The 20,852-nt window shown below is 37.9% G+C and overlaps 1 protein-coding gene across 1 annotated transcript; it reads left to right on the top strand.

Moving 5' to 3' along the window:
- Positions 1–1,467: 1,467 nt before the first annotated feature.
- On the top strand, positions 1,468–3,370 carry LOC122136621 (NLR family CARD domain-containing protein 3-like). Its single transcript, XM_042720997.1, is given in 2 exon segments — positions 1,468–1,908; positions 1,910–3,370. Coding segments are annotated over 2 exon segments (1,884 nt in total). The 5' UTR covers positions 1,468–1,485.
- The last annotated feature ends 17,482 nt before the right edge of the window (positions 3,371–20,852 follow it).

The raw sequence follows: 20,852 nt of genomic DNA, 5'->3' as shown, positions 1-20,852 counted from the left end.
TTTTTAAAAAGCGATTTAAAATATGCATTTAAAAATATTTATTAATGTACTTTTTTTATTGTTTTATTAATCCACGTTTTAAAACATGAATTCAATAAACAGTTTAAAATTTGTCTATTTATTTATACATTTAAAAAATACATTTTACATTTATTGTTTTATTAAACTATAATTAAAAACAAATTAAATAAACATCTTAAAATATGTCTATTAATTTGTCTATAAAAAGTGGTTTATTCATATACATTTTTATGTTTGAATTATTAAATCAATAAATTGATTCTTCATTTTATTTTTAAGTGGCACTCTCTGCCCTTCCTAGCAACCCTCTACATTGCGAGTAAATCACTCACATATGTGACTAAATCTTCACTCTGGGTGACTAAATGATGTATAATATTAGCCAATGGCTAATAAATTCTCAGATTTTACTTGCCATTGTGTGAGTTGGAGGTTAAGTGTAAGTTTAGCACAGATATATTTTCACTCACCGAACACACTGAGCGCTTCAGAGTTTCACTCTCCATCAAGCGATCTGTGATATTTTTCATTCATCTCAATAGATGCGCAGCACACCTGTATTTGCTGTACCGTAAACTCTAGTGTGAAGGCGCATTTCTCTCTGACACAGTCTCACACACACCAGAGAGAAAGAGAGTGAGAGAATTGATGCACTACATGTAAACAATATTCTTTGTTGTATTTTCCTGTCAAAATAACGGCGTTCCTTTGGAATTCTTTAGTTTTCAAGAACTGCCGCTTTCTCCGATAGTAGGCAGAACTAATGCACAAACAACAATCTCATTGGCTGTTGCTCACCTATTATCGTCCCTGTATTGATTTCAGCAATTCAGTTCGAGCGAACGCACACAACCTGATTAATATTCATAAATCCAGTAGATCATTAATTCTTAGTGCGTTTTATATTGTTCTTATTAGTAGAATTTGTATCATGTTATCTGTATTTTTGTTATTGTTTTTCCCAGTATTTTTTTTACAAAAACACTGAATGACCAAAAGAGCGCCACCACCAGTCCAGTTAAAATGTTCAGCTAAAATGACTAATATTCATTCAATTACTTATATTTATTCAAATACTATTCATCATTGACTGAATTCTGTTAAAGAAGCTCTGTCTCTTTCTAATGAAATATTCATAGTAGTTATGGGGCACTTGGGGCCTAATGGTTAGAAAGTCAGACCTGTAACCTGAAGGTTGCAAGTTCAATTCTCTGTACCAGCAGGACTTGTAGGTGGTGGAGTGAATGAACAGCACTCTCTTCCACCTTCAGTACCCACAACTGTGTTTTAAGCAAGACACTGTAACCCCAATTACTCCCTGTGCACCACAACAAAAATGGCTGCCCATTGATCTGGGTTTGTGTTCACGGTGTGTCATTTTGTTTGTCTTTTGGCAACAACAACAGAAGACAGAGATCAGAGTCGCCAGAAACCTCTGCTGTGTCTGTGAAGAGTAGCAGATCTATGTTTCTTCCCATTTACCTCAGTGATACACCAGTGACCTCTGACCTCAGGGTGGATGAAACACAAGTAGCCTTCCTGGTGGAGACTAGAGACCAACCAGTGAATGATGAACTACAGAGAGTCAAAGACCAGCACAAAACAAGCATGAAGAACAAATATGAGAGATTATTTGAGGGAATCAAACTCCAAGAGAATGAAACCCTCCTGAACAGGATCTACACACAGCTCTACATCATAGAGGGAGAGAGAGAAGGAGTGAATGAAGAACATGAGGTTTTACAGATGGAGAAAACAGCAAGGACAAAACACTCACAAGACACTCCAATCTACTGCAATGACATCTTTAAAGCCTCAGCTGAAGCAGGATGTGAGGAGAAAGAGCAGATCAAGACTGTTTTTACTAAAGGCATCGCTGGAATCGGAAAAAACCGTCTCTGTGCAGAAGTTCATTCTGGACTGGGCCGAGGGAAAAGCCAATCAGGATGTAGATTTCATGTTTGTGCTTCCATTTCGAGAGCTGAACTTGATCCGAGATCATCAGTACAGTCTTCACAGACTTCTGCTGGACTTTCATCCTGAACTTCAAGATCTGGACCCACAGATTTTTGAGGAGTGTAAAGTAGTGTTTATCTATGATGGTTTGGATGAAAGCAGAATCACACTGATGTTTTCAGATGCTCAGAAAGTTTGTGATGTGACTGAGACTTCATCAGTGGGTGTGTTGATGTCAAACCTCATCAGAGGAGAGCTGCTTCCCTCTGCTCTCATCTGGATCACCTCCAGACCAGCAGCAGCCAATCAGATCCCCTCCAAATACATCAACCGTCTGACAGAAATCCAGGGATTCAATGAGTCTCAGAAGGAGGAATATTTCAGGAAGAAAATCAGTGACCAGCATCAAGCCAGCAGAATCATCTCACACATCAGAAGAGCAAGAAATCTCCACATCATGTGCCACATCCCTGTCTTCTGCTGGATCTCATCCACTGTGCTTCAGAAGCTCCTGGAAGAAAATCTGAGTGCAGAAATCCCTCAAACTCTGACTGAAATGTACATCCACTTCCTGCTGATTCAGATCAACATGAGGAAGCAGAAGTATGAAGAGAGAGATCCAGAGAAACTCCTGCAGTCCAACAGAGAAGTGATCGTGAAACTTGCTGAAGTGGCTTTCAAACAGCTGATGAAGGGCAATGTGATGTTCTATGAGGAGGACCTGAGAGAGAGCAGCATAGACATCACTGATGCTTCAGTGTATTCTGGGATTTGCACTGAGATCTTTAAGGAGGAATCTGTGATTCATCAGAAAAAAGTGTTCAGCTTCATTCATCTGAGTGTTCAGGAGTTTTTTGCTGCTTTCTATGTGTTTTACCATTATGTAATAACACATGTTGACACGGTGCAGTTTTTGGATGTAGTTCATAATCTGCATAAAGGAGCAGTAGATAAAGCCCTTGGGACAGAGAATGGACAGCTGGATCTGTTCCTGCGGTTCCTGTTGGGCATCTCACTGGAGTCCAATCAGAGACTCTTGCAGGATCTACTGACACACACAGAGAACAGCTCAGAGAGCATCAGGAGAACCACACAGTACATTAAAGAGAAGATCAAAGATGGACATGGACTCTCCACTGAAAGATCCATCAATCTGTTCCTCTGTCTGCTGGAAGTGAAAGATCACACTCTGTCCAGAGAGATTCAGGAGTCTGTGAAATCAGACAAACACTCAGAGAAGAAACTCTCTCCTGCTCACTGCTCAACAATCGCCTACATGCTTCAGATGTCAGAGGAGCCACTTGATGAGCTGGACCTCAAGAAATACAACACTTCAGATGAGGGGAGAAGAAGACTGATACCAGCTGTGATCAACTGCAGAAAAGCTCTGTGAGTTATTTGCTAATTCTCAAATATTCACAATAGTAAAAAGCAACAAGAAAACAAAATTATGAACAGTTAATTCACAGTGATACTATAGTTGATTAAAAGTAAAAATAATATTAAAAGTATTATGTTTATAAAATGTTTCAGTTCAGTGCTTGAATCTTCATTTATTATATATTTTGTCTCATAGTCTTTCTGGCTGTAATCTCACTGCTCAGCATTGTGAAATTGTATCATCGGTTCTACAGTCCTCAAACTCTGTGCTGAGAGAGCTGGATCTGAGTAACAATGACCTGCACGATTCAGGAGTGAAGCTGCTTTCCGGACTGAAGAGTACAAAATGTCAGCTGGAGATACTGAGGTGTGTAGCAATAATATTTGTCCATGTCATATCTCTAATGGAGTCCTTTTACTCTGGATGCTATGTCTACCCTCATGTCCGTCCACTTTGCTGTTAAAGCGTTTGGCCGATTACATTAAATTGCTCTTGATAAAGAAAATAGCTCATATGTTTATTGCTCTACCTCACCATTGCTCTGGTAAAAGAAGGCTGTGTTAATATTTATTTACTCGCAGAAAAATGCACAAACACATAATGTTAGCTGAGATCCTGTGATGGAGACTTTATCTTCTGGGCAATCCATAAATCATCACCATTTTTACCTTGTCAAAAACAGCTCTGTTAACAGTGACCCATATTGGTGCATGTCTCTTTAAATGATAATGAGCTACTGCTCACCTCTCACCTCTCTTCCATCTTTTTTGCATTCTGTGGCATGTTATCAAAAACAAAACTAATCCAATTTGTCCTCAGTGGCTCTGATGTCTGGAGAAAATGGAGACTCTTAGGCCTGTTTCACACTGCAAGCTTGAGCTTTGCGTCAGCTTCAAGTCAATGTAACTTCATCGTCACTGCAGTTGCAGACTCACAAGAGTATTCACACTGGAAGCGTTTATACAGCATCACAGCAGTGGCTGCTCATGCACCACTCATGCTTGCTGTGTGAAACTGCCGTTATGCTCACTTTTACATACAACTTCAAAACACCTGCATTGCTTACAAGATGTTGTTGCTACAGCTGGTTGGGCACGGAGAAAATGGCAGGAGGGGGAAATATGCTAATACGGGACAGTCTGTCAGTGGTCGTGGGTGGGGGGCTTGAGCAGTATGATGTAAAATTGTTTAGAAAATCAAAACGGCTTGATAATTGATACTGTTTAAATTTTTGGGGGATTAAAAAAAGGAATGAATGGATTTTTATCATTGCAGGGTGGTTTTGTCCACACACTGCTAAGACACATTAAATGCAATTATTATGAAAAAGTTAATTTTGCATTCAATGTCCCCTTTAAAGCAATACCATCAGTGTTCAGAAAGCAAGTATGAGAGATAGAGTTATCCTTTAACTATTGGTGGTGTAGCTGCTAGCTTGAAAATGATATCTACAAATAGGAAAATTTATTGAAGCGTGGATCATAAGTCCCATTGGTCCTCTGATGAGTGCTTCTCACTTACAGGTTGCTGGTCAAGAACTATAGGTACAGTTACAAATTTTAGGTACATTAAAGCAATGATTTTTATGTAAATGGAAAATATGTAATTCCAGACACCTTCATGTTGTTCCAAACCTGTATGACTTTCTTGCTTCTGTGCAACACAAAATGAGGAAATATGCAAAAAAAAAAAAAAAAAAATTTTCAAGATGCTCTTTTCTATATAATGTACACCAGTGATTTGTGGCTGTCAAGCTCCAAAAATGACAGAGACTTTCTGTAGGTTGTCCGGCTGTATGGTTACAGAGGAAGGCTGTGGTTATTTGTCTTCAGCTCTGAGTTCAAACCCCTCACACCTGAGAGAGTTGGATCTGAGCTACAATCACCCAGGACAATCAGGAATCCAGCTGCTCAACCACAAACTGGAGGATCCAAACTGCTCACTGGAGATACTCAAGTATGTGGGACAGTTATGAATCATGTCTGGCAGGGCTGTCAAATTAAAATCAGAATTTTTTAATATTTGTCAAATGTTAAATAAAAGTACACATACACACATATACAACTGCTAAAACAGTGCATGCTGTGGTTACATTAGTGTTAATTTTGTTAATGAAAACTATGACGAAAAATTATAGTTGACCAGCTTTTTTTCCCTTGATTAAAATGAGACGAAGACAAGATGACAATAAGGTCAATAAACTATAACTATGACCATATCAACATGCAATTTCATTGACTATAAAAGATGAGACTAAAATATATTTAAAAATAAAAACTTTACTTATATAATTTTATTTTCGTCCAAAAAAAGGAGACAAAATATTATTACAGACCCCTGTACATGCCTCCACTATGCAAGATTTTATGTGAGGTTGCCAGATATCAAGAGTTTAAATCCCCGAATCAGAGCTCGGTGTTTTGCTTGTTTTATTCAATCTGGCAACCATGCGCACGCACTCTTCATTGCAGAAGGGCTGATGATGATCTGAAAACAGCAACAAACAAGCTGGAGTTTAACAATCTAAATGAAAGTCTCACTGAGCCAGTCTGTGTTCTGTGATGAGATCTCGATTATATTATTTACAATTGTGGTTGCTGAATAAATGCACTTACTCAACCGCTGTTGTTTTAACCGCTCAGCTGTCAAAGATCGGTGACGGCCCAAGATTATTGTGGTTTCACTTTAACAGCGCATTAAAACATCACACTCTTACTTGATCTGGACAGTAAAAAGATTAAAGACTCTAGCTTCGATATTTGACCACTGTTTTGATAAAGCATTGTTGCAGTGACAGTAATTTAGTAATTTATATCAGGAGTGCAAAATAATAAATCCATATGTGTCATATTTTGGAATAGGAATTCACCACGCATTCCTGCAGCAGTTTATTTGTGTTCACATAGAATCACTGAACAGATATATTTACTCATGTTTACTTATTTCTTCAGACAGAACCATCATTTCTATTCATTTTCCACTGATATACATGATCTGATGATAATTAGTTGCTCCTAGTGCTGTCTCTGTGTGTTTACTCTTCTGTGCTCACTCTGTGACTGACAGAGACCTGATTCATCCGTCACCTGTCAGTTATAATTGTGTCTCATAACAAGCCCCATCATATCCTGTGATGCGTTTCCTTCACACTTCCGTGTTGATATCTGACCATAGCAAACACAGAGAAACCTCTGTACCCACAAAATATCCAAATAATAAACACACGATTACGATAGTATAGTTTGTATGTGATTTTCTTGAGATTTGGGGTGTTTTCATAACAATAAAGAATGTGTACATCTGAAATGCTAATTTGTGCAACAATATAAAAGGCTATAAATAGCATATTTTAACAATACTAAATGTCCAAATTCAACATGAGATCACAAAAGGAAGTTATTACAAACATTCGATGGTGGTTTAAAGTGAGTTTTTAGTTAAAGTGTACTTATAATCTCATAAATTGTCTTGTATAGCTTGATGCTAATGTTAGCTCTAATGCAGCTGCATAACAGGTGCAGTTCTTCTTCATAATGTATTTTGTTATAATAATTCACTTAGGACTGGAAGAAAATGTTTTGTTGTATTTTTATAGAAAGACTTTTGATAATAGTTGGGCAAATGTTTACTGGGATGAGCCAGACATGAGGCGACAGCTCTTAGGAGAGCTTACAGAGGACCATAAATCAATTTTATTAACCTTCTCTAAAAACGCATGTGACATGGTCTTAGAAAATGTTTCATAAAATTCACAGTTTTGGAGATTATGTCCTGAAATTATAAAAGAAGCAATAGTAGACTTGTGGCTTTAGCTTCATTGTGTTTCTAAAAGCATTTACCACAGCAACATCATTTTTTATACATTTGAAAAAAATATTTTTTTATATTTTTATGTTTGAGCTTATATATCCCTATTATCATAACAGTAGGAGTAATTCTGATTCTTGAACAGTAAACTTTGAAGTGTCAGCTTTGTGAACATATGTTGATTATGTATCTAGTCACAAAGGTTGAAGAGCACAGGGCTCCAAACTGCGACTAAAACGGTCACATTTGTGACCAAAAATATTAAATTGTGAGTGAATTGCTGTCTTTTTGGGTCAGTTTTTTTTTTTTTTTTTTTGACATAGCCAAATGTTTGTTTGAACAGGGTTTTTTTTTTGTATGTATTTTGAACTTTAATTGTAAATACTTTTTACGTCACCTCATTTTTCCGCCTCCATCTGCCGGTATATTTGGAGCAGTGGTGCTTATAGTGTTCAAATCTTTATTTGTTTGTGGTTTTTTTTTTACCTCTGTTTCTCGTGTTGTTTTGCTTGTAGTTGGTGTCAGAAGTTTTTTTTAATACCACTTAGGTGATGTGGACATTCTTGTTTGTTTTTGTAATGCCACTGAAGACAAGGAGTCAGCATGATGAGAGCACTAGGCCAGATGTGGACCAGAGTGAAATTGAGGGGGATCCAGATTAAAGAGTACTGCCTACAATTGTTCCTGGGGCTGGAGCAGATATTGCTATTACGGCTCTGGCACAGATCCAACAAGTCCTTTATGAAGTATCAACAAGAGCGAGAGACAGTCTGATGAGAACATTTTAAAGTGCTCAGTCACCATGTCATGCAGATGCAACTTGACATTGAACTTATCTGTCTGGGAGCAGTAATCAACAAACCAGCACCAAAGGTGATAGACTGGGAGGCACGTCTAGCGAGACTTCAGGACTCTGATGACTTGAGCACTCTTGCTGATGTTTGAGAGACTGGCAGATGTGTACCAGTGGCCTAAAGAAGACTGGGCCATCCATCACATACCATTGCCTCACTGGTAAGGCCAGATCTGCATTTGTTGCAATGGACCCTTCACACACACAAGACTATGATTTTGTTAAGACAGCAATACTGAAAAAGTATGATGTCAATGCAGAGACTTACAGACTGAGGTTTCCGTAACCTGAATACCCCTGCCGACGAGTCACCACAAGAGATTTACACCCTACTGAAAGACTTGTTTTTCAAGTTGGTCCGCCACTCCAGCAGCACTAAAGAGGATATTATGGAGGCCATTGTTCTGGAGCAGTTCCTATGTGTCTTGTACCCAGACGTCAGGACTTGGGTCAAAGAGCGTGATCCAACGACTGGCCGAAGCATATATCACAGCCCGTAAAGGAGTAGGAAACTTCTGCTGTGCAGGAATCCTCCCTGTGGCCAGAGGTAAGTCTGAGGGGGCTTGGTGGATACTGGATGTACATATATGCTAGTGCAGAGCAGGTATGTCCCCAGACAAGACAAGTGAAACTAAGACAGTTAATGTTTGCTGTGTGCATGGTGACAACACCCCTTTGCCTACTGAGGAAGTGTATATTGAAGTCTTGAATCAGTCATATCTAATGAAGGTGGGAATTTCTGAGACTATTCCCTGTCCCATCCTACTTGGCAAAGATATGCCAATGTTGGGTGAGTTACTGCAGGACACAGAGTGACAAGTGACAAGGGCCCAGTCAAAGCAGGCAGTGCAGACAACAATCGATCCAGATGCAGATAATGCCCTGCCTTTTTGCTCTACTGATAATGAGGTTGAGTCTGGTCCAATTGAAGACAACAGGTTGCAACAGTGTGGAGGTTGGGTAGCAGACACGATTGACACTGCAGAACAGGCTAAGAAGGAGGTTGCTGAACCAGAGTTGTGTGAATCAGACATTGTGATTCCAAGTGATTTAGCCCAGCTACAGAGGGAAGACCGGACTTTAGCCACATGTTTTGATCAGGTTAAGCAGAAAGATAACACTGATATTTTACTTGAACCTTTTTTTTTGCGGGGCAGCTGTGGCCTAATGGTTAGAGAATTGGACTTGTAACCAGAATGTCACAGGTTCGAGTCTCGGTGCCGGCAGGAGTTGTAGGTGGGAGGGAGTGAATGAACAGCGCTCTCTTCCACCCTCAATACCCATGGCTGAAGTGCCCTTGAGCAAGGCACTGAACACCCAGTTGCTCCCCGGGCGCTGGATATAGCTGCCCACTGCTCCGGGTGTGTGTTCACGGCGGGTTGGGTTTTTACTGCTGTGTGTGTGCACTTGGATGGGTTAAATGCAGAGCACCAATTTCGAGTATGGGTTACCATACTTGACAAATGTCACGACTTTCACTTTCACTTCACTTTCCTTTTTTGCTGAAACATGAACTCCTGTATAAGCAGACTAACTTGCTGTACCTAAAGCACAAAGAAGTGAGGTACTGCAGTTAGGTCATTCCATTCCATCCGGTACCGGTCATTTAGGGTTTGTGAAGACATGTCTGAGAATCTCAAAGATTTTATTGTCCCAGAATGTACACAGACATTAAAGAATACTGAATGCCAGCTCACTACTGGTCAGACTCCTGCATACACCCCACTAGTCCCTTTGCCTGTAATTAATGTGCCTTTTGAGAAAATAGGAGTGGATGTTATTGGTCCACTTGAGAGGAGTCAGGCAGGAAACTGGTTTATTCTAGTAATCTCAGATTATGCCACAAGATACCCTAAAACATATCCATTGGGAGATGTTGCTGATAAGCAGATAGCTTCAGCCTTGTTGAAATTCTTTTCGCAAGTTGGCATACCAAAAGAGGTTTTATCAGACCAATGCACTAACTTTATGAGTCGCACACTGCAGCAAGTTTATCAATTTCTGGGCATCAAGGTAGTGAGAACAATCCCATATCACCCTCAGACTGTTGAAAGATTCAATCAAACTCTAAAGAATATGTTAAAGAAGTTTGTTTCAGACTCAGGCAAATACTGTGATAAATGGCTGCCATACCTTCTGTTCACCTACCGTTAAGTACCCCAGGCTTGGTGGGCGTACAGCAATTCAAATGGCGAGAATCCTATTGATTCTCGCCATTTGAATTGCTGTACGCCCACCAAGTAAGAGGTCCTCTAGGTGTCCTGAAAAAGAGCTGGGAGGCTACAGACAGCCCAAAAACAAAGAACATCCTCACTTATGTGCTGAAAATGAGGGAGAAACTGCAACAGAGCACTGTCTTGGCGCAAGAAAACCTAATAAGATCCCAGGTATAGAAGAAACACTGGTAAGACAAAACAGCTAGATCACAAAGCTTTGAACCTGGGGAAGAAGTTCTGCTATTGTTTCTAACATCTGAGAATAAGCTGTTGACAAAGCTGCATGGCCCATACCAGATAAAGAGTAAGATAGGTCCAGTGACCTATCAGATTGAAATTCCCTCAGAAATTACTCCTCTGAAAAAATTTCATGGGAACATGCTGAAGAAATGGCATCAACAAGATTCTCTTGGCAAAACAGAAGAGATAAATGACATGGCTATGCTGGTGAGAGCAGTAGATTATGAAGAGGGAGTGGGAAAAAAGTTTTTACAGACCTATCGCAGTAACAGTGAATTAAATTTTCAGCACCTGAGTGAAGAACAAAGACATCAGCTCCAGGAATGTATACCTGATCAACTGTTCATGGATACCCCTGGCAGGACAGTTTTAGTCGACCATGCTATCATCCTCAAGGACCCCAAACCTATCCAGCAGCCAATGTATCGTGTGCCAGACAAATGTCTATCTGTTATGAAACAGGAATTGCAGACCCTGAAACAACTGGGAGTTATTGAACTGGGAGTTATTATTCAAGTGAGTGGAACAGTCCCATAGTGCTGGTTATGAACAAAGAGGGTACCCTGCAGTTCTGCTTAGACTTTAGGAAGTTGAACACCATTAGTAAATTTCATTCTTATCCAGTGCCACGGGTGGATGAACTGGTCGAGACACTAGGAAAAGCGAAGTACCTGAGCACGCTAGATCACTGCAAGGGATACTGGCAGGTACCACTGAATCCAGCATGTAAGGAGTTTACTGCCTTTAGAACCCCCTTTGGCCACTTCCAGTTCCGGGTCCTTCCATTTTTGGGCTCCTAGGGGCTGTGGCCACATTTCAAAGGATGATGGATCAAATTCTCTGTGGTACAGAGGACTATGTTGCAGCTTACCTTGACAACATTATAATCTTCAGCCAAATATGGGAAGAGCATCTGGAGCACCTTGAGGAGGTGTTGACTCACATTAAGGCTGCAGGACTAACCATCTGCCCAGATAAATGTGCCCTCACCAAACCAGAAACCCAATACCTCAGTTTTGTACTATGTCACGGTGTGATCCGACCTCAGGTGGAGAAGGTGGAGGCCATTAAAGGAGCAGGGCAGCCTGAGACATAGAAACAGGTTAGAGCTGTTCTTGGTCTTGTTGGTTGGTACAGAAAATTTATTACAAATTTCTCAGCCAAGGCAATAGCCCTAACAAACTTGACAAAAAAGAGCCAACCCAACAAGATAGTATGGACTGAGGACTGTGAAAAAGCCTTCAATGACTTAAAGGGTGCATTATGTCAGGAACCAGTTCTTCAGAGTCCTGATTTTGAAAAACTGTTTACAGTGCAGACTGATGTCTCACAACATGTACTGGTGCAGTTCTGCTTCAAGAGGAACAAGGTCAACTCAAGCCAGTTGTATACATCAGTAGCAAGCTCCTGCCCAAGAGAAGTCCACTATTCCACTGTTAAAAGTTAGTGCCTTGCTGTTAAGTGGGCCCTTAACTCTTTAAGGTGTTATTTGCTTCTGTGAAAATTCTGGTTGGAAACTGACCACAGAGCATTGGCCTGGTTAGGCCGCCTGAGAGAGATAAATGCTCACATTACGAGGTAGTTTCTGGCCATGCACCCACTTGACTTTATAGGTCAGGGTCACAAAATTGCATGGCAGACTTTCTCTTAAGGACACCACAGACGGTACCTGGAGAGAGAGGGGGAAATGTCACAGTGAGGCTCTGTGACCATAGACTCTTAATATGAAAAGGACTCTTATTTTGATACGGGACGGTGAACATAACATGCATATGCTTTCCTATCTGTTTTGTGCAAATTGAACACCAATTAACACAGATATGTTTGTCACTGATCATGTGTTATTTAATGTTGTTCCTATCCTTATCATGTAATTTTGTCTTCAGTTTGACATTTAACAACTCATAAACTTCACTATGTTGATTTATGTATTGTGTTGTGTTAAGAAGTAAAGCAAGACCGGTGATCAAGATAAATGTTTATCATTTCTATATAACAATTTACATATTATAAATAGTCATTCTTGTGTGCTGGAAAATTTTCCCATGCCAAACAGGCAAAACCCACCCTGCGTTCCATTCAGAGTAAAAGCTTAGAAGGTTTGAAGGGTGTAGGGGACCAGACAACTGTTTCTTGAAGTGCCTTTCTGCGTCATCATCACGTGCCCACACAGAGGCGCTGTCATCATGCAAAGAATCTGCGCAAAGGATCAAGGGAGCCGGAAGTGTCCATCAGTTGTACCCTTCGAAATCCTTCATTCCGCAGGGCCTTTTGAAGTGACCAGTTTTAAGCAATTCAGTTGGGAACGACCCTACAATATGGTGGCCATGATAGTTTCACTCTAAAGTGCCCTTCGGAGGGCAATATATCCCGTTTGAAATGCACCGTCAGTCACAATCAATGCCCACCATTTTGAAGATCCCATTACCACCAATAGATGGCACGGTTCATTATACTCATGTATGAGGGTGGTGATCTGTTTAATTTTTGGTTAACCTGTTACTAACCTGCACGCCGACGCACTGAATGCTCTTTGTTTGAATGTGTCAGTGTTTACGAATAGATTAAATGAAATGGGACAAAATTCATCTTTACAAACTACTGTAATAAATGCTATGTCAATTAGCACTGCAACATTCATAAATTTTATTTATTGTGTTTTTTTCTTAACATTTAATCAGTTCATTCTGCTTTTTATTCAGTTTAGCTGCAGATAAAGCTTGGCACATCTATGAACATGAGATCACTTCTCTCAGTGCGAAAACTTCGTCTCATTTTCATAAAATAAAATGCTGTAGTATTTAACTTTTCCTCTCCATCAGAGAATGATGATTCTGAAAGAAAACGCTTGCCATGTCTGTTTGCTAAAGCAACAAATGTTACTTTCATGCATCTGATTATCAGATAAATCTCGCATTTATTTCAAGGTTGTTGTTAATGCTGTGGTTATTTTAACAGTTTCCTTCGTACATTTGGTTCAACAACATTGTTAAAACACGTTTATCATTCAGTGGAACTTTATGCTTAAGACACTCACATTTCTGATCCATCCATGCAATAAATACACAGATTTCAACTGCTCAGGTAACGCCATCGGTAAGATGCTGAGAGCCATTGAAAAACTACAGAATAGTAAAACTACTTCACTGTAGCACTACTGGCCACAAGTAGGCTAATAAGGAGAGATCACACATCAGCTGCTCAAAAAATGTGTCAGTGAGATGAACGGAGCGCGAGCGCAATCCTGTGACAGTCACAGGCGGTAAACAGTGGAGTGCATGAAGGAGAGATGCAAGGCACGAACACTGTTCAAGTTCTCCATTAATTCATGGTTGTAGTAATTTAATGTGTATATATTTTGAAAGCACTGAATCGCTATAGAAATTGCAATTCATTCGGTTCTTAGCATTTTAAATCGATTACTGTCCGAAATCTGTGATTCACGATTCAAAAATCATGTTTCAAGATCGATGCATATGCATCGTCAGGGTTTGTAATCGATGCATTGATAAAACGAATGAATCGTTACACCCCTAGTAACGTTGTAATAAGGATGGTAATTATTTTGTTTACGTCTCATTTCTTCAGGGACAGTATTGTTTGTATCCATTATGGAATAACTTACGCTCAAAAAACTGCGTCTTGGAAGTAAAAAACAGCATGGTTTTGTAGCATACAGTGTCACAAACAGAATGAGACCATCCATTAAAAAAAGTCAAAGATACGTGGAATGTTGTTTATTTGAGTTCTGGCGTTCTCTCATGATGGCTCGTGACGTGCGCTGACGCACCTGTCATCTGAGGGGGGCGTAACTTAGTGATCCGCTTTTTGCACAAATAATTCATTCTTTTTTTTTCTTCTTCAACATTTTTCATATATGTGTGTGTGTTTTGTGGGGAATGTGGTTGTATCTGCATGATTACCATCTCAATGACTGATAATCAGCGTGTGATAGAAAGCTATCAGTGTGAATGCGGTCTATATGAATAGAGTGTGATTATTGAATATATGGCGCATCTGTATGATTGCCATCTGTATTAAGGCCATCAGCATGTGATTACTGACTGTTTGAGTGTCTGTCAGTTTAATGCTGTATTTCTAGCAGTCTCAGGATGCATACTGTAATTGGCATACATAGTTAATTCTTTTTTTTCTTATAATTATTCTTATTGTTTTTTCTTGTGATCAAATACAACACTAATACAATGTCTAAGATTCTGTCTGTTGTTTCATAATTGAAAAAACTATGCAGTGGTATGTTTAATGACTAAAATAGTTTGTAGAACCCTTGGGGGGGGGGGGTCTAATTTTTCATTGTATCTTCGGATTTGAAATAGAATCTCATGAGACATGTGACTTTCAATTCATTACTTTTCTGGATTGCTCCAGGACTTATTTCATGTATTCTTATATGAAATAAAAATAAAAAAAAGTTCAGTGTGGTACAAGGCATTTCAGTGTCTATAACGTTTTATCTTTTTGAGCATTATCAACTCTGGATGATGGACAGTAAAGCCCAAAGGGTCTTCTTTCCAACGACACCGAAATTGTGTGTGTAGCATTGTGTACTGAAGTCAGGAACTGTTACAATTTTAAGTTAGGTAGGTCATTTTCAGCTGTGAGTCCCATTATGGGGGTGCAGGTAACAGGTTAAGCATTGTTAAGTATTAATAATTAATTGAGTTTGTTTTGTTTCAAAATTCTATGTGTTTTGTATTTTTATAACAGTTTACCTTTTTGTTACTGTTAAAGCACATTTATTTGACTTTAAGTTTCTTTATTACCTTTTATTACCAAATGGTTTAGTCCAAGTAGGAGGGGCTTAGTCGTTTTAAGTTGGCCTCAGTGTTGCCAACTTAGTGACTTTGTTGCTAGATTTGCAACTTTTCAGACCCCCTTAGCGACATTTTTCGGAAAAAACGACTAGCGACAAATCTAGCGACTTTCTTGGACAAACCTTATTTAGTCTCTGAGACTCTCTGGTACTGCCGCACGAGCGCGAGGTCTTGCTTTCCCAGCGCACACACCTCTCTCTCTGCATCTGCTCTGGGCCGAGTTTCCCGATAACGATTGATCTTAGCGCTTAAGAGCGTTTTCTACGAGTCATTTTATGATGGTTGGTTTTTGTTTTTAGTGGGTTTTTCTAAGATTCATTTAACGTTGTTGTTTGTAGTTATGATTTAGTTGTTATTTAGGAGTCGCTATCCGTTTGTCAAGTGCTGAAAAAATGTCACCTTACATAATGGCTCGTTATTGTAGGGCTACACGCTAGTTTATTGAAATGTTAACCTAATGCTGCGTTTCAGACAGCTCAAATATAATATAATATAATATAATATAAAGTATATTTGTAGAGACTTTATTTCCAGGCCCAAGATGGCTGCACGTCAGTAAATCATTGACAGTTTATTTATTTATTTATTTTAATTTAAGTTTATCCCTATTTTTCCCAGTATTTGAGGCATGTTTCCTACATTATTATTTTATTATTTTTTTTGTTCAGTCATTTAATTTAGTGTGTATTTGTATTTTTTTCTGCCCTTTTTAATTATTTAATTTATAAATTCAAATTTAACTGTAATCACATGAATAAAGCACTTGAATAAAGTTAAAGGTGTAATCTGCCGATTGTCCTGCAGGTGACTGCATTAATCGGTCTTCTTATGATGCACTTAGGGCTTTACGATTACTCCAGAGCACTCGTAGATCTACGATGATTTTCAAGTGCTACTTAAGTTATGATGCTTTTGGGAAACAGACCGTAATATTAAGATCAGTCGTACAATCGTTTTTTCGAACTTCTTAGGCTTACGAAGCTTTTGGGAAACTCAGCCCTGTTCAGCGAGCGCAGAGAGGAGCAGCACTTTCAATTAAAAAAAATATTCTGTTGCTTCTAACTCCATTTTACATGCGAGTATAGCCAAAATCACAGCACAACCATTGTCTTAATCGTATGTGTATTTGATTTCATTAGACAATGTCGTGAATAGGATTTTAGTGCAGATTAATATCTTTGAGAGCTAATTATGTAGTCTTAATGGAGCGTGTTTCAGTCATTATAATATTCATTCCGTTGTTTGTCAACAGAAACATTAAAATATAATAATAAAAACAGTTTTATTGTGAATTTGGCTGCATTAAAATGCAGTATGTAAGCACATGGAGGCAAGAATATACGACACACTTACGTCATGAATATGCTAATTAAAGTATGATGTTATCTAGCAACATTTAGCGGCTTTTCAGGCGGGGTTGAGCCAGTTTAAGTTGTTGGAAGCTCTGGTTGGCCTCTCAGATAAGTTAGTGGACTGGTAGAGTGAGTTGTGGGATGGTTATGGAGTGGAATTGCTGTCTTTTGAGTTTAAATATTTTTTTAAACAGCCAAATGTTTGTTTAAACAGTTTTTATTTATTTGTTTATTTTTTGCATGCATTTTTGAACTTTCATTGTAAATACTAGGGCTGCACAATAAATAGCATGTGATATTGTCAGTAAAGCTGGTTCTATAATCAGCTGTAAATCTCCATCACATGCGTGCTTTCAATTAGAGCAGCATTTATTACACAGAGCTGTTGTTCACTGACAAGCTGTGCAAAACATGCGCAAAATATGGTCGTGTTTTTGCACAGCTTGTCTGCTCCATGTGAAAGCACGCATGTGATGGAGATTTACCGCTGATTACAGAAATGGCTTTACTGACAAGATGCGCATTAAATATTGCTTGCGATTTATCGTGCAGCCCTAGTAAATACCTTTTACACACCGTTGGGAAACCTTTATGTTTGCGCTCCTAGGAATAAACACTCTGAATTTTTGACTCCATTGTCACGATACCTTATTTTTACACCCCCATCTACCGGTTTGTTTGGAGCAGTTGTGCTTATACTGTTCAAAACATCTTTGGAGCCCTTTTTTCTGCAGTTGACACACCACTGTCTCCCTTACAAAGATAAATTTCTGAGATAAATCTCGTAATGACATCAATCATTACGATTATAATTTTGAGGAAAATATATATATATATATATATATATATATATATATATATATATATATATATATATATATATATATAGCCTATATTTTAATCAGTTTAACCATTATATAGCATGACGAAAATGTGACTAAGATTTCATTGACTAAAACTAGACAAATGCTCAGACAAATCATTTACTAAATCTTGACTGAACAAAAACAGGACAGGGTTGACTGAATATGATACTAACTAGGCTAAAACGTACATTTGAGAGAGGACTAAGCCTAAATAAAAAATGGCCTGTACAGTTGAACCAATAGTTGTGGCACTGCTGCATTGTTAGCTTAAAACATGGCAGAAATATACAAGCGTTATGAGGAGAAGATCTTGGTTGTGCATTAGATTTTGCATTCCATTGTGCTGCTGTTATATTCAAACATGCGTGAGATGGGCATCTTTGATTGCTACACTCACGTTCATGCATGGGCGCCACATCTTAAAACTCCCTGTGTAAAGTAAAAAAAAAAAAAAAAAACCCAAGACCTTGTCTTTTTCTATTCTGCTGCCCTGCACCCTAAACTGCCCTTGTTCATGCAGTTTATGAAATTGTATTTGCTGTACGAACGTTATGCTTTTTTTTAAAACAGTCATGCTATTTATCTGCTTTCAGTACACTTAATGTGGTGCTTGGTTTGTATTTACGCACTGCACCCTTGTGGGTTTAAGATATGAACCAGTAGCTTTTGAACTGAACTGAAATTGACTTAAACATTTGAATATAATATAAATATTAGTGATATTTACTGTAAGTTAATAAATAAATACATATGCATACATAAATAATTATAATTTAGTTTTTCACCCCCTTTGACAGCCCTTATGCCTGTATGTGGGATGGTGGTCTACTACCAGTTGTTATCATTTGTTACAAATTGTTTGTTTTTGCACTTCCATTATTTTTTTTTACAGACTTTATCTGACTGAATACTAGCAGAATCCTCAAAACTCGCTTAATAAAAAGATAACATTGAACAGCATTCCTCACATATCACATTTTGAGTGTATAAAAGTAGAACACTGTTAATATAATATCAATCAAAAAGACATTTAAAAATTACAGTACAGTTTTAATTTTTTTCCTTTGATGTAGGGTATTATATTACACTGATCTTAAAGGAGCAATAGGTGAAACATTTTTTGTTATGCTGGTTGAAAGTCTCTTCACATCCCGATAGCAATCATTAAGTTAAGTGGTCTAAATGTGTTTATTAGCATGTCTCGCTTAGTTAACACACCGATTCAAATAACCAGCTTGATAGAAGTGAGCTACGTGCATCGATATGATCCCTACACTGTGTTCACATTCGGTGGGACATTCGCTTCCAGTACTATCAGGTTAAAGTTAGCATTTTCCAAGATCTCCTACTGCACCTTTAATACTAGGGGGATTACATGTTTAAATCACAACAATACACTTAACACATTGTTGTGGTCTGTCAGGTTCAAGTACAGAATTTTTGTGGTGTTGTGGTACTGCTATACTGTATATTTTTTACACAATAGTAAGACCATTTGCATTGGTCATTAGTTATCAAACTGCATTGAACATTATTTGTTTGTGTGTATATGTATGTCTCAGATTGGACCATGGAGGACAGATCAGGCTCAAACCAGGACTGAGAAAATGTAAGTCCCCCTTCTCTCTCTCTCTCAATTTAATTCAATTCAATTAAGCTTTAATAGCATGACTGTGTAACACAATGTTATCAAAGCATTAACATATATATAAATAAGCAATCAAGCAAGCAAATGTTTATTTATATATTTTGTATATAAATAAATAGCACTTTTCCAAACAAGTTAATGCAGTTCAAAGTCCTTTACAGGCAAGAAGGAATCAAATACAAAACAATAGGATACACCAAATACGAAATAGAAATAAACCCATTAAAATGCAATAACAAAATTTTGAATATATGTATATATATATATATATATAATTAAAATATAAAACATAAAGCAAAAACATTAAAATGAAGGAAAAACAAAACAAAATATACAAAGATTTTATAGGACATTACTGGAAGGCCAGACTGAAAAAGTAAGTTTTAATTTAGATTTAAAACTATTAATACTTTCAGCACATCTTATGTCCTCTGGAAGGTTTTTCCAGTGGAAGGGACCATAACGGCTAAAAGCAGCATCACATAATTTTTTTTAGTTCTTCTATGAGGTACAGTTAGAAGAAAAGAATCTGAAGACCTGAGAGTTCTTCTTGGTTTATATATGGAGCAAGTCCATGCAATGCCTTATAAACTAATAAGAGATTTTTAAAATCAATATGAAAACTAACAGGTAACCACTGTAATGACATTAATACAGGTGTAATGTGATCTCTCCTTTTGGCTTTTGTCGATATTCTAGCAGCAGTATTTTGTATTAGTTGTAGTAGTTGATCAATTGTATTCTTTGCTAGACCTGAAAGGAGGGCATTACAATAGTCAAGCCTGCTAGTTATAAATGCATTCATTATTTTTTCTGTATTGCTCAGAGAGAGAAATGGTCTTACTTTGGCAAAGTTTTTCAGATGATAGAATGCAGTTTTGGTAATATTACGTACATGAGCTTTAAAGTTAAAATCTGAATCAAAGACAAGTCCAAAATTTTTTTACAACTTGGCTTGGATTCAGTCCAAGTATATTTAGTTTAGGGGTCAATTTCTCTCTCTGTACTTGTAATCCAATAATCAAAACTTCAGTTTTATCTTGGTTGAGTTGTAAGAAATTTTGTGACCCCTTTATGTATTGGATGCAATTTGCAAGTGAGTCAAGTTGAACAGGATCATCAGGAGAGACACAGCTACATACAACCATGTGTCGTCAGCATAACTATGAAAAGAGATACCATGCCTCCTGATAAAGTGACCGAAAGGTAACATAAAGGTTCAAATGCAGCAGTCCTGAAATTGATCCCTGAGGAACCCCAGATGATATCTTGTAATGTTCAGACAAGGTATTATCAATAAATACTACAAATGTTCTTCCGCTAAGGTATGATAAAAACCATTTTGAAACAGTTCCAGATAGACCAACATAATCACTTAATTTATTTATGAGAATCTGGTAATCTATTGTATCAAAGACAGCACTCAATTCAAGAAGTACCAGAACTGAAGGCCAAACTCTGTCAAGGTTTATGTTTATATCATTTACTACTTTAAGAAGAGCGGTGTCTGTACTATTGTATTTTCTAAAAGTTGCATTTAAAATTGTACTCAGCTAATAAATAATATTTTCTCTAATTTTTTTTTTTAATTTTTACTTAATGCCAAGCTGCAGGGAGTGAATTACTTTCTCAAAAATATCATCAACTATGGAGTTAAAAATACTTTAAAAAAGATAA

This window comes from Cyprinus carpio, chromosome B3 (genome assembly GCF_018340385.1).
Source record: "Cyprinus carpio isolate SPL01 chromosome B3, ASM1834038v1, whole genome shotgun sequence".
NCBI classification, from domain to species: domain Eukaryota; kingdom Metazoa; phylum Chordata; class Actinopteri; order Cypriniformes; family Cyprinidae; genus Cyprinus; species Cyprinus carpio.
Note: the sequence above shows the minus strand (reverse complement) of the source record. Positions and strands in the feature narration are given on the sequence as shown.